The 14,664-nt window shown below is 43.9% G+C and overlaps 1 protein-coding gene across 1 annotated transcript; it reads left to right on the top strand.

Annotated features, from left to right (window-relative positions):
- Positions 1 to 327: 327 nt before the first annotated feature.
- Positions 328 to 14,136, top strand: rnd3a (Rho family GTPase 3a). Its single transcript, XM_062989545.1, has 5 exons — positions 328 to 512; positions 614 to 701; positions 9,462 to 9,571; positions 11,084 to 11,218; positions 12,019 to 14,136. Exons 1-5 carry the CDS (start codon positions 363 to 365, stop codon positions 12,265 to 12,267), a joined length of 732 nt encoding a protein of 243 aa, XP_062845615.1. The 5' UTR covers positions 328 to 362; the 3' UTR covers positions 12,268 to 14,136.
- The last annotated feature ends 528 nt before the right edge of the window (positions 14,137 to 14,664 follow it).

Here is a 14,664-nt window from a genome sequence, read left to right as displayed (position 1 = left end):
AAACGGACCCACCGCGACCCTGACCAGGCTAATGTGTAAAAATCACTGAAGTAAAGTTTTAACCAGGTGTTATTTGTGTTTTGTGGCACTTTTGGCCTCCCATGCTGCAGCACCGTTATCCATCTATTGTACAGAATCATACAGACTCAGATCATCACGCAGCACGCAGGAGGAAATGTGGGTGGAGTCAGAGCAGCACGGAGGACTGTGATTGGCTGAGCGCGGTATATAAAAGCCCAGCGCGCCTGCCAGTTGGTACTAGTTTAACAGAGTAACGGTTCTAGTGAGGAGAGTAACGGACACGTTCAACCGCGAATACGGACTTTATTTACTTTATTAATTATTACTTTACCGAGTTTAAAATGAAGGAGAGAAGGTCGTGCCAGAAAAGCTCGCTTCAGTGCGGCGTGGAACCGAGTCCGAATGTTAAATGTAAGATAGTGGTGGTGGGTGACAGCCAGTGTGGGAAAACCGCATTACTGCACGTTTTTGCTAAGGACTGTTTTCCCGAGGTGAGAAACCTGTCATGTTTTACACACATTCTACATGTTTATGGTTTAAAATGTACATTAAAACGTGTTAATTCATAAATACTGGCTCGTTTTGTGTGCAGAATTATGCTCCAACCGTGTTTGAGAATTACACTGCAAGTTTTGAGATAGACAGTAGAAGGATTGAGCTCAGTCTGTGGGACACATCAGGTAAGAAAATAAAATTATATGTATTAAATAGACATTAATTAACTTTTTTTTACTATTAAGACCTGTGTTAAAAGTGTTAAAGACTGAAGAATTCAATGAATGTTCCAGAATGTACCTGTATCTACTGTATCTATAATAGTCTTGGTCTGGGAAATAAGCAGAAAACATCTGTCAGTTCATTTACATTGACTGGTTCGTGGTCAGGGTTGCAGTGGTTGGGTGCCAAGAGTAAGATTTAGTGCAAAACCAAATACCACAAATAAAACTAAAGCAAACTTGGAAAGAGAACATGTCAAACTCTTGAGCGGTAATAAATCATTAGAAAGCAATTGTCTAGGGGCGCCCAGGTGGCGCAGCAGGATATTCCGATGGTTCGAAACTCGGTGTTGCCACCGGTCATACTAATTGGCCACCGTATCTGCAGGGTGGGGGCCGGACTATGTGTGGGTCTTCATACGCTGTGTAAGGACCCTGATTGGCGGCAGAGGCGAGAAGACGAGGGCTGTACACGTGTCGAAAGAGGCGTGTACAGCGACGTGCTCTCCTCGGATGCGATCTGGTATCTCTCAGCAGCAGAAGACAAAATTGAGTCGCTAAATTGGGAGGAAAATGGGGAGAAAATGCATTTTTTTTTTAAAAAGAAAAGAAAGCAATTGTCTATATTTCTGTTTTGCATTGCTTTGTGCCATAAACCAGTCCTTGAGCTGGTACCATTACAAAATGAATACAATTTACGAATCATGACACCCAGCATCTCATTTCACTTCACATATGCATAAATTCAGGAGATGTGTACTAAGCTTAATTCTTATATAACTCATAACTGCAACATTATTGAAAACTAAAAATGCCACTTAGCACCTAATCAATGTACCGATTATATTACAACAGTCTTGTTAGAACCGTTTAACAGGCACAATTGTAGCCTGAAGCGACCCTGCAATTAGGATGTTTAAGATCCTGTGTGAAGTCACAGTCATTTGGATTTAAGAACTCACGGAATCTGATCAGGCGAGATCACAGTACGTTTTGAGCACAGTCTGAAAATGTGGGCAGCATGGCAGGAAGACACCCGGGGCTGTTCGAATGCATTGTGTCATACCAGCAGCAATAAAGGCACAATGGTAACAATGTCAGTGATATGATGAGGTTGATAAAGGAACGTTCGTAAACTGATTTTCCACCACTTAATCCTGGCCAGGGTCGCGTGGGTCTGTTTTATTGGGTAAAAGGCTGGAAACAACCCGGACAGGTCGCCAGTCCATCACAGGGCAGGCAACACACACCTACAGCAATAATTAGTAGCTCCTATCAGATTGACTGCATGTCTTGGGAGTTGTGGGAGGAAACTGGCGCACCCGGAGGAAACCCACATTGAGAACATACTAACTCCACACAGACAGAACCCTTGATAAAGAAACAGTACACTACAGAAACAAGCTGAACAATGCCTAGTTTTATTCACTGATAGGTGGCTGTAAATGGTTCCCGGTTAGATCTATGCAAATACCACTCTGTCTGTTGTTTGCTGGAAGCGTAAACTGACCCCTCACAATAAAGAGAGTGTTGAAATGTGTTAGTGCTGCTCATAAACAACCATGAATAGCCTCCAGCTGACAGATTGGTAAAGAGTTTCTGTGTGTTGTAACGACAGAACCACGTTTGGTTGAGTTTTTGTTTACAGATTGGATGAGATGCATTGTTTCATTCTGACCCTGTTGGCCAATGTGGGAACCTTGGTGCTAATATTGATAAGATAGAATAATCCTATAACATTGTAATTAGAGATGGGACGATCGATCGGCTATGAATCGGTATCGGCCGATTTTTAATCAAAATATGCTATCGACGATCGGTCGATATTTCCCAAATGTAGCCGATCCGATCATGTGATATATAAACACCGTGTTAAGTATAACAGCTCAGTGGATTGATCCAGACTTTGAGCTACGAAGCGCCAACCATCACATCACCATTCATCAACCATCGTACAGAAACCATCGTGAAAGCTCTTCATGACCTAAAATAACATCATTAACGTTGTGTATCATACATACGATGCAATTTTGCTGATCGTAATATTTACTTTAAAAAGATAATTCAACCCCGTCACATCTGAGTCGATTCTATCAGCACATTATATAAACTCCTGGTTCACTTTAGTAAATCGTAAGCGGTTCTTGCTTGTGATGTAGATGAGAACAGAAAACTTTACAGAGCCAATCAGAGGCAAAAGTTTATTAATTACTAAATTCGTTAGTTCAGGATCATCTGCTGAACTTTTAGCTTACTAAGCCGGAACGAGTCTGACTCGGTTACAGATCTGTGGTAATAGCAGTTTAATTAAGCTTTTTAATGTAAAAGAGTCACACAAACTGTTCTGAAATATCTGGTGTTTATTTAAAACCACATTTTATTAATACAACGACATTTAATTAATAACAGTAAACAGAGAGATAACTGAGAATAGAAACTTACGCTTTGCATGAAAACGAATCGACTCATGACTGAATCACTTAGCGACACTGTGAACAAAGCGTCTCTCTTAAAGGCGCACACGCACACACACGCGCTGTTGCGTTTGTCTCCGGTTTATCTTCACTGTGAGGCTCTTTTAAAGTTTTTTTTTCAGACTGAACTGGATAACATTAAACCTGCGTGCGTGTGTGTGTGGGCATGTTGGATATCGGTCGATCGCACTGAAAGGAGATCGGAGATCGACATCGGTGCCAAAAACCCTGATCGGTCCATCTCTAATTGTAATAGCACCTATTTAAACATGACACCAATAGTAATACCAAAAATACATTTTAATATACGCCCTCTGAGCTAACTGAGGTTTTACTGAACACCGTGTGGAAATGCTTGGACACCATGCTGAGAAATCAAGCTGCGGCGCTCATTAGGAGTGTGAGGAGAGAGTTGCTGAACCACCATCACTTCTGAACCGATCTCCCGAGAGTAGTGAAATGAAAATGAGTCAGCTCCAGGTCAGCTGGAAAACTGCACAGCGCACAAACAAAACCGTGTGTTGTTATCTAAGCCGTGTTTACAGTCCCGCGCTTGAGGTGCTTGGTTTTATTAGTATGCAGATTTATTTGCAGCAGTATCGAGCTGTGTGTGTGTGTGTGTGCGGGTAGAGATGCATTCCTATTTCTTTCTAAGTCTATGTAAGTGTGTACTGAGCCTCGTGCTTCATCTGCAACCAATTACTCCGTTCCTGTCGACCCTGTCGGTATGACTGGAATTTGGCATGAAACGTCCTGAGTGGTCAAGTTTAGCTGACGTTACTTGAAGGATTAATCAAGTGTAAACGATTATGAAGAGAACGATAGTAGGATGGGTGGAGGACACTGCCGTGACTCCCATGATGGCATCATGTTAGTGTAAGTAAGTCGGATAAAAATGGAGAACAGATCTAAGTGGGTGATTATGGGGGGCAGGAACACGGGTATTCAAGCGATGAGTTTTGATACATACGTAACACATACAAAACCAATGTGGTGGAAACATTAAAGCACCTTAATTCTCCCCATCAGTAATAAACTACAGTTAAGACACTATAGTAGGTCAGTTTAAATGTAAAATAAATTGCACAGCACTTTGTACATCAACCGGCTCGACCGCAGCGACACAGAAGCAGAGTAGGATGACGCAGCATCGCCTCTCATTTAAACTCTCTGCCCCCTCGCTTAGTCTTCGTCCATGATAAATAGACGTGTAATTACATACTACGATTGCATACCGTAAAAACAGACAGCAGTTATTACCACATCATGTAATTATGCAAGTATTTGATAAAGATTGTAAATATTTACAGTCTGTAATCGTCTAGTTCGACTGGAATTAAAGACGAGTGGGAGATTGTATTATTGTGCTTGTAATGGAGCACTTGAACTGGGTTGTTGTTATCATGCTGGTACCATTTACTCCAACTCATGCCAGCTCTGGTACTCTGCAGTACAGTAGACCAGTCTGTGGTCGTCTGCTTGCTTTCTTTTTATTGTCGTGGTTGGAAAAGAGAGAGCTGCTTTTTCCTCTACCACGCAGCCACGTCGGCTCCCTTTCGCCGGTCCGTTATCTTATCACGACCCTTCCACCGCCCACTGGTTTATAGAGACTCTTTCTGCTTCCTGACTGGTCTTGGTTTACTTTTCAACCTTATCCAGTCTTCCAGAAACGAGCCATGTATTGAGGAATATAGACAGAAGTTGGATTTGTTATGCTCTGAGGTTTGCATTTTTCATGGCTTGCTTGTTAAAGCGTGCGTACTAAATTTTGCATAACGTTTAATTCGATCATCTCTGGTAACGTGTTCCGTTATCAAACAAAGAGACGCTGGTTTGCGAAATAAAAGAGTCTGTGCCAGTCTACCACAGGATTACCATCAGCACCCTTGGCCTAACCGACCAAAAGCGTCTTTTTCTCTCTATCAATAAACACATTATCAACTTCTCTTCTGGTCAAAAAGGCGCCTTAAAAGAGTCTATCTCCCAGTCTGCACTAATCAATCCCCATACAGAGCCTGCTCGCCCACATGCTGGGGTGCCTTTTGTCCCCGTGTTATCTGATGGCCCGGATGACGAGCTCAAACCGGCAGCATGGTCCTCATTAAAGATTTTAACTCAGCCATTTGGCCCCAGTGTGCTCAGTATCTATCACGCTTGGTGCCAAATGCACTTTTGTTGTGGACAGCTTGGCTGAGTATAATGGCTCCATTTGGCTTGTTGCCTTTTTACAAGCGTCTCTCGGAGAAAGTTTTCGTGAATGGCGCTTTAATCGACTCTTTGATCACGCTGACGGCTCTTGCGGATGGCCGGCTGGAGCCGAATTTCCAGCGTTAGCTGATTGTATTGAGTGGACCTGTCCTCGGGAAGGGAGAGATTTTGAGTGTAGCGTTTTCTATAATGTTAAATTATGAATTTCCAACATGTTTTGTGTCAAGGGAGCATTTAAACATTTAAAGGACTTTTTAAATTGGTTCCACTGACTGACCGTTTATATTAAAAATACAAAACTACATCATTTGTAACACCTTTATGCACTGTATCTTACATGTATAGTGACTTTGCATTATAAATGTAATTAATACAGTGAGTGCTGAACACTCTATCTGTGAGTTAACACCTCTTTCACGATGACTCAACTGAAAGTAGCTGATTTCATGCTTGGCTCTAAACATGCAAATGCAATTTTCAGCTTCGGGTGTTCAAACAAATACAAAACCACTGTGTGTGTGTGTGTGTGTGTGTCTAGCAGCATTGTGTAAATTACATTCACATTTGCAGCATTTAGCGGACTGAACATGATTAAGCCATTGGGGGTGAAGGTCTTTGCTCGGGGGCCCAAGAGTGGCAACTTGGCAGTGCTAGGGCTTAAACCGGCTACCTTCTGATTACTAGTTCAGTACATTAACCACTGAGCTACCATTTCCCACTAGTGCTTACTGAACAAGCTCCCATACGCTATCCTTGTACCCTTTATCCTCCCTTTACCCGGGGTCTTACGGAGAGCAGTATAGCGTACGGAAAGTCACACACTGTAATCCAGAGACCCTAAGTGCAGCAGCAATAATAAACTGGTTCTAGCTCTCCCTTCCTCAGACACAACCAGTGGTGTCTGTGTCAGAGCCCGACAGATCAATAGCACAGCTGAGAAGCTGAGATCTCAGTGTTGGTGAGCTGCTTAAGTGTCGAATAACAGAAGTGCAGTGCAGCACAACTTTACAGATTTACTGTTTGTTGGAGACGCGTGATTCAAACAGGCCAAGGGTTAACCGGGTAAGGTGTTGCTCCAGATAAAGCTAGGCATTCAATTACATTTACATTTGCAGCATTTAGCAGACTTACAATTATTACTAATACTGTTTGAGCAAAAGAGGGTTATGTGCTTTGCTCAAGGACCCAACAGAGGCAACTTGGCAGTAGTGGGGCTTGAACCAGCAACCTTCTGATTACTAGTCCAGTATCTTGACTGATGAATTACCACTACCACTATATTCAATTGCAAAGAATATAAATAAATATTTTTGGAATAGTACCTAAATCTAATTTCCTTTTTTTTCTGAGATGTTTATTATGAAACGTTACAAGAACCGATAATATTTGGTGATGCTGATGGGAATTTCGAGTCCTGCTGAAGTTTCCTTTTAATTAAAGGAGACGGGTTTTCGTAACTCGTAATTAGCAGGCGAAAACGTAAGCACATGTCTACCACACAGCCTAACGTGAACAGACAGGTCCCCGTCTGGTTCGGTTCCTGTCGGGCTCAGGATCAGGAGACTGATCCAAACGACTGGAACCCACATGCCTGGCATTCCTCAGAAGGAAGGTTGCTACAAAGCACCCATTGTACAGTTGATGCTGGGAACGGAGTGAAGGGGGGAGTCTTTTCAACACTATATTACCCTGGTAGCGTAGACGGAAATCGGACTGGAATGGATCGGCGTGTCGTGCCAAGACATTCCTTCTACCCCCCTCCCACAAGTTTATCTATGTTCGTTATAAATGATGGTGAAGCAAACACCTCCTCAACGTGAATGTTGAACGTCCTTTTCATATCTAATTCTGACCAGATGTTGCAGAACATGAAGCAAGCTTAAAATAATTCCGTGTGTATGCACAGCTGAGGAACTCTTGAGCATTTGGTGCTATGTGCTGCTATGCGATGTGTGGTATGAAAGGCTGCTTAACGTTTGCCACAGGTGGGTTTGGCGCTACTATATATACACATTTAAGAACACACACGGCAGCTGGGCATTCCACAGAGAGAAGAACGAGAACAGGAGGACTGGAAGGGTTGTATCTGTGAGTAAGATGGATGTATACTGGGTTACGTAGTGCGGGTTGTGTGAGAGAGAGAGTAGAAGGACATGCCCTGAGGCGGGTTTGTAAGATGAGAGTGAGAAACTCTGAGTGTGGGAAGATGAGGGAGGTTTCTTCATGCTGGATAGAGGTAAAAACACCACTGTGTGTTGGCATGTATAGCGTTTGGGGGACGCTTTTATCTGCATTTCCTTACTCTAGTACAGACAGACACCAGTCTAAGAACACAAATCTGAAACTGTAGGTAGATAGATCAGTAAGTGCAGGGTTAGTTTCCATTTCTGTACTTAAAGTGATGAAGGTATTTGGCTGTTCGAATGGTCAAGGAAAGTTCATACCAAGTACCAATTTGGTTTCTGGGCATTCGGGTGACGCGGTGATAAATAGAATACAATAGAATGCCTTTATTTGTCATGTATACATATACACGTGTACAGTACAATGAAATTCTTTTTCCGGAGCGGAGATGGTTAAGGGCCTTGCTCAAGGGTCCAACAGGGGCAGCATGGCAGAGCCGGGATTCGAACTCGCTACCTTTTAATTGATAACCCAAAGCTCTACCCACTAAGTTACCCTTGTCATATAGCCATACCACTTAAGTCTGCTAGCCCACTGTAGCACCTTTGAGATTCAAACCCTGGATCTCAGTAGTGCTATCGGCTGATCGGGCATCTACACAGACATGATGGGCTATGGCTTTTGACCAATGGGAATGCACGTGCTGGTCCCAAAGCCCTGCACCTGGTGTAAAAACTGTGTTAAATCTGTTATGCGAATCAGAATAATATAGATAGATCATATGTACATATACAGATGTACAGTACAATGAAATTCTTTCTTCACATATCCCAGCTTGTTTTGGGAGCTGGGGTCAGAGCGCAGGGTCAGCCATCATACGGCGCCCCTGGAGCAGACAGGGTTAAGGGCCTTGCTCAAGGACCCAACAGTGGCTGCATAGCAGAGCCTGGATTTGAACCACCAATCTTGTGGTTTATAGCCCAAAGCTCTACCAACTAGGCTACCACTGTCCCTATACTGTGGGTGACTCCTAAAATTCGACAGCAGCTAATCAAAAACAAATAAATGAATTAATAAATCACTTTTTTTGCTTTGCTAAAAGTCTAATGGTATTTTTTTCCCTTTTTTGAGTGTTGATTTTGATTCTAGTATGCTTAGCAACACAAGAGACTCAATACAGGTGAAGAATGTTGATCAAACCAAACACACCCATGCCAGCTCATACAAAGTGACTTCCTGTGTGAATTTCCTAAACCTCTTAATACTCGTTTAAAGGAAACGGTTTCCTGAGTCATGGAGACTCTTTATCTCTGCTGTGGGGTTTACAGATATTACGACGGCTTACAGCTGGAGTGCTGGAATGTGATAGTACTTGAGAGGCTGTTCTGCTGGCTTTATTCGTCTGAGCGTCTTCACTACCACTTCTTTTATTTTCTTACTTAATGATTAACATCAACACATCAACACATCTTCCCTGCCTGACCTCTTGTTTGTTCACTTCTCTAATAGCAGAGGTATCCGTGGGTGAGCCGGGGTTGTGCTCGACACCCTCCGTTCTGAGGTCTGTGTGTGTGTTTGGGTTTGGAGCAGACCTCCCATGAGTCATGTCTGACACGGGGGTAGAGAAACCCAAATTCTCCACATTCTTGGCTGAGAGTTTATGTTATATGTGGGAAGAGAAGTGGAGAACCACCACATCCTTTTGATTTTAAGCATGGGGGGGGGGGGGGGCATTATTTGATTACTAGGTGCAGTCAGACTGCAGGAAATAGTTTAGGTTGTTTTATGGGGATTTGGAAAAATGGAATTTAGAAACCAGTCACTTGTTTAGTCCTAGTTTATTTTTTTAATTTACTTTTATTTATTTATTGTAAATTCATATTCCAGCTTGTGCTAAACGCCATGCTCTGTGTCCCAGGCTCGCCGTATTACGATAACGTCAGGCCGCTCTCGTACCCGGACTCGGACGCCGTCATCATCTGCTTCGACATCAGCCGACCCGAGACGCTGGACAGCGTTCTGAAAAAGGTGTGCACCACTTTAAATCTGCCTTCAAATGACTTGCGTAATATAATAAACAGGGGTTGTGCCACCTCAGCCCATTGGTTTGAATAACCTGAGGCTAACTGTTTAAGCTTATTAAGCAAAAACTGCGAGGACATAATCACTCTCATTGCTGTCTAAATAGTGCATCTAAATAATCTGCCTTATGAGGTATTGAGTTATTATAATCCTCCCTACTTAGGGAGGTGCCTAGGTAGGTGGCGAGGCAGCTCACTAGGTTTTCAGACAGACCCTAATAGTCCAGAGCTCTAAACACTGACGGGTCAGAATTGGTGTTCAGTAACAGTGTTCCATTCTCACCCAAACATAATCTGAGGTTTATGGAATACTAGTATTCTGATGGATGGATGGATGGATGCTTTATTAATCCCGAAGGAAATTAAGGCCTCAGTAGAAAGTTACATAAATCAAAAGGTAAAAGTAAAAGTACACACTACAGAGATTCACATTATACAAACAAGTATCTGTATAAACACTCAGACAACACACTACAACAACAGGATCTGAGGGTACATATGAAGTGTTATTTCGGTTTACATTGTAAGGCTGGTATAGATTGTAAATAACAGATATAAAATATAAATGATAAAGTAAATTATAAATGTGACCCTGATTAATGAATAATATGACCCTGATTTCCCCATAAACTCCCCCTGATTCCCCTGTCCTGCCTAATACAGGACATCTAATCCTGTTAAACTCTACCTGGACTAAAAGACCTCTCAGTGAGGAATGCAGTGTTGACAGGTCAGCAGACAAAAGTTTTCCTTTAACCCTTTGCACTCAAGGACAGAAACATGAGATGATTGGATGTGTCTAAGAGCCATTCAGCATAATGAATGCAGCGATTAGGTGGAATATATTAACCCCTGAATCTATAATGTCCCGCTCCTGATGGTATTGTTTACACGGTCGGTAATTAGAATGACGACGGCACGTTCGGTATTCTGTTGTTAATCATATCTATCATAGCTAAGTATCAAACATAACCTTATGGAAGCACTCGAAGCGAAACTGATCCCGTGTCAAAGCAAAAAAAAAAAAAAAGGGACTTTTAGGCCCCACAGAGTGCAACGTTTGTGCCGAGGGATCATGGGAAAGGGAACGAGAAAGGTATTCGTGTTTTTGGGTGAACAATCGGCCGAGTGTGTCGCAGCAAACCGGATCCTGGTGGAGCGCAGTAGATACTCCTGTCTCTGTGCTGCATTATCTGAGATTAAGCCCTCCGGTCGGAACGCACCCGCCCGCGCCTGAGCTGGGGTCTGTGTTCCTGTGTTCCTGCGAGGAAAGGAATGCGGATCACCTGCGGCGGTGTATCCACAAGAACAGAGATGGAGAGATACGCCGGGACAGAATGACGATGAATGAGGCGTTTTAGACCCAAAGCCGTTATGAGAGAATGTCCATGTGTCTGTTGTTAGAAAGTGAATGTAGTAAATTAGGGTTTCATGCCTGACGTTTGTCCTCCTCTTGCAGTGGAAGGGAGAGATTCAGGAATTCTGCCCCAACACCAAGATGCTGCTCGTCGGCTGCAAGTCGGACCTGAGGACGGACCTCAGCACCTTAGTGGAGCTGTCTAACCACAGACAGATGCCCGTTTCGTATGATCAGGTAAGCAGTGGGCAGTGTTTTCGTATCATGACTCAGTCATGTGACCAGACGTCTTGTGATAGTATAGAGCACAAAATGTGACATCACTGATTGGGGGGGGGGGGTCTTACGCAATATTTGATTTACATTAACAATTGCAGCATTTAGCAGACGTGACTTCCACTTATCACAGAATATACTTCAAGCAATTGAGGGTTTTGGGGGCAAATCACCAATGGTGGGACTTGAACCGGTGACCTTATGATTACTAGTCCGGTACCTTAGCATAGCCTCTTTATGGATCTTAAGATGGAAAGCATGGTGGACTTAGTATGATAGTATGTGATTTGGGACACAGCACGGTTGTGAACTGTCATTAATTCAAAGTAGCAGGAACTAGGGTGACATTGTACACAGTCAAGCAAGCTTTAAATAGAATAGAATATAGTAGAATAGAATGCCTTTATTTGTCATATATACATATACAGGTGTAAAGTACAACCTAACAAGCTGGGGTCAGAGCGCAGGGTCAGTCAATGCACGGCACCCCTGGAGTCGAGAGGGTTAAGGGCCTTGCTCAAGGGTCCAACAGAGCTGGTATTCAAACTCACACCCTTTGAATTGCTCCACCCACTAGGCTACCAGTGTCCCATAAATCACATTAGGTTTGAAGCCTGCCACTCAAACAGCACTTTAAAGCTTGACTGAAAAATGCTGATAAAGGGAGGCGGCTACGTATAAAAGAGGCAACTACCATAAATGTATTGAAATAATACGCTGCTGTACAACACTTAACACGTAGGTGATGTTCTCTCTTGCAGGGTTCAGCCATGGCTAAGCAGATCTCGGCTCCGTACATCGAGTGTTCGGCGCTGCAGTCGGAGAACAGCGTGCGCGACATTTTCCACGTTGCAACGCTCGCCTGCGTCAACAAGAACAGCAAAAACGTAAAGCGCAACAAATCGACGCGCTCGACCAAACGCGTCTCGCACATGCCCGGCAGACCTGACCTGGCAGGCGTGGCAACAGACTTCCGCAAGGACAAAGCCAAGAGCTGCACAGTCATGTGATTCTGTCCGCTAAAACACAGGCATTCTGGGACAACATTCTGGGGGATCACAAAGGGTGGAGGGGGAAACGTGTAAATCCAGACCAGCTGAGTAAACCAAAGGGGAAACGGACGGACACCTGACGTCCATTTTTCCTCCTGTGAGTCGCAGCCCAACATCAGGTGGAAACGAGTAGTCAGACGTTCCCCCCGTTCCTCTGACCCTACCACCAAGTAGGAGGAAGCCCCCTGCCTTTAAACCAGCGAGAGGCCTTGCTTCCGACTCCCGCAGGCAACCTGCTTCCTGACAGGAAACGAAGCAAGAACTTGAGCTCTTCGCAGGAAATACGTGGAGGCACCGTCAAAGCTGGGGCTCGTCCTAGCATGTGATCACTGAGAAAGAGAACGAGAAGGAAACAGAAAACAGATGGAAAAAAAATGAAGGAAGGAATCCGCCGCAGCGTGTTGCAAACCGAAACTCGTACTTCTTTCAGTCAGGAATAGAATTAAGCAGAAGTACTGGAGTGTTTATCACTGTGGTCCCAGTTTCTCTCTGTTTCTACACTGCTGTTCATCTTTTCTCTTCTGCACACAGTCGCCATGGATACAATATTTCTGTAGATCTGTATTTAGCTTTTATTTAAACCAAAGAGTTTATAAAGAGCGAGAGTGTGGGTGCGAATTCGACCTGGCTGATCCTCCACAGACTGGGTCATGATGGACTGGTACTGTTGGCATATCGTTTATATCCAGACTGTTCTGAATTTTTAGTGTACCTCCCACTAGCTGAACTGTTCCAGTCATGAGGCCACCGCCCCTTACAGAGCTTATATTGTCTGTGTGGATGCCCAACCGGTTGATAGCACAACTGAGATTCGAACCCTTGAGCTGGACATAGCACATCACAACAGCAGAGAGGAAAAACCCTGTCCGACTTCCCCTCCCTCGGACGCAGCCACTTGTGTCTGTCTCAAAGGCGGTGTGCCAGTGCATAAGGCCACTGCGGGATATTCCGCTAGCACACCAGCACTGAGTGAGAAACTCGGTGTTGCCACCGGTTGGCTAGGCATAACTGGCAGTGCCTGCAGCAGATACTAATTGGACACCGTATCTGCAGGGTGGGGGCCGGACTATGTGCGGGTGGGTGGTTCTTCATACTCTGTGTAAGGACCCTGATTGGCGGAAGAGACGCCTGTGCGGAATGCAGGGCGAGAAGAGGAGGGCTGTACACGTGTCGGAGGAGGCGTGTACAGCGACGTGCTCTCCTCGGATGCAATCGGGTATCTCTCAGCAGCGGAAGACAAAATTAAGTCGCTAAATTGTGAGGGAAAATGCATTAAAAAAAAAAGAAAGTGTTTTCTGTCTGGCCGGTCTGTGAAAGGTGAAGCAGGTTGGAGTCACGCTGTAAGACAGGCTGTGAGAAACGGCAAGTAAAAGACGAGGTGTGAAAGATAAAGGTCTGAGAGTGAGAGGCGTCATCACGAAGACGATGTTTTAGACTGAAGGACACGAGCGACGCTCCGGCTTTCACTGTAGAGCTCGAGAGTGAGACCGAGCGAGAGCGCCCACCACGAAGCCAATTCTAAACTATAAAACCGCTGCAAACGAAGCAGGTCAGCAGTTGCACTTTGAGCTCGACCTTTTCAAATAGAATTTGGATTCCTTTATGTATTTCTGACTTTTTCATCTTCTGTTCATGTCTGCTGTGTTATCATGTCTGATTTGTTGTGTGTTAATGTGGAGTTGCTTCAAGTGAACAGTTCTGTTTTTATTGTACTGAAATCTGTAGGTCGTCTTAAATATTTATTGACTTGCTTTTTGACTTTTGAACTAATTATTAATGTAAAACTAAATTAAAAGGATTTTTGATATAAAATCATAACAACTACGACTGAGTGTGTTTTGTTCCAATTGATTTATTTATTAGGATAACGTCATGTTTCATTCATTACAGAACAGGTGGTTACACAAGATTTATCAGTTCAAGTTTTTTTTTAATATCAAACACAGTCACAGACAATTTTGTATCTCCACTTCACCTCACTTGCACGTCTTTGGCCTTTGGTGGGAGGAAACCGGAGCACCCGGAGGAAACCCACACAGACACGGGGAGAACATGCAAACTCCACACAGAAAGGACCCGGACCGCTCCACCTGGGAATCGAACTCAGGACATTGTTGCTGTGAGGCGGCAGTGCTACCCACCGAGCCACGTGCCGCTCGAGACATTATTAAATATGAGCACATTTCAGGCTGAATACTTTATCAAGGTTTTGAATTTTGAAGGTTGTGTACTGACTGACTGACTCAATAAAAGCTGCAGGTGTATTAAATCAGCCTAACATACTTTAGCTGTGAGTGTGTGTGTCTGTGTGTGTGTTTTTGTGCTTGTGTGTGTTTTTGCTTGTGTGTGTGTTTT

The sequence above is a fragment of the Trichomycterus rosablanca genome, chromosome 27, assembly GCF_030014385.1.
Source record: "Trichomycterus rosablanca isolate fTriRos1 chromosome 27, fTriRos1.hap1, whole genome shotgun sequence".
In the NCBI taxonomy this organism is placed as follows: Eukaryota; Metazoa; Chordata; class Actinopteri; order Siluriformes; family Trichomycteridae; genus Trichomycterus; species Trichomycterus rosablanca.
This window is presented reverse-complemented; position numbering and strand designations above follow the sequence as displayed.

Bases quoted from the DNA above. Each gene is read 5' to 3' on its own strand.
- rnd3a (XM_062989545.1), top strand. From the start codon at position 363: ATGAAGGAGAGAAGGTCGTGCCAGAAAAGCTCGCTTCAGTGCGGCGTG. The intron at 513-613 runs GTGAGAAACCTG...TTTTGTGTGCAG, and splicing joins CTAAGGACTGTTTTCCCGAG to AATTATGCTCCAACCGTGTT. The intron at 9,572-11,083 runs GTGTGCACCACT...CTCCTCTTGCAG, and splicing joins TGGACAGCGTTCTGAAAAAG to TGGAAGGGAGAGATTCAGGA.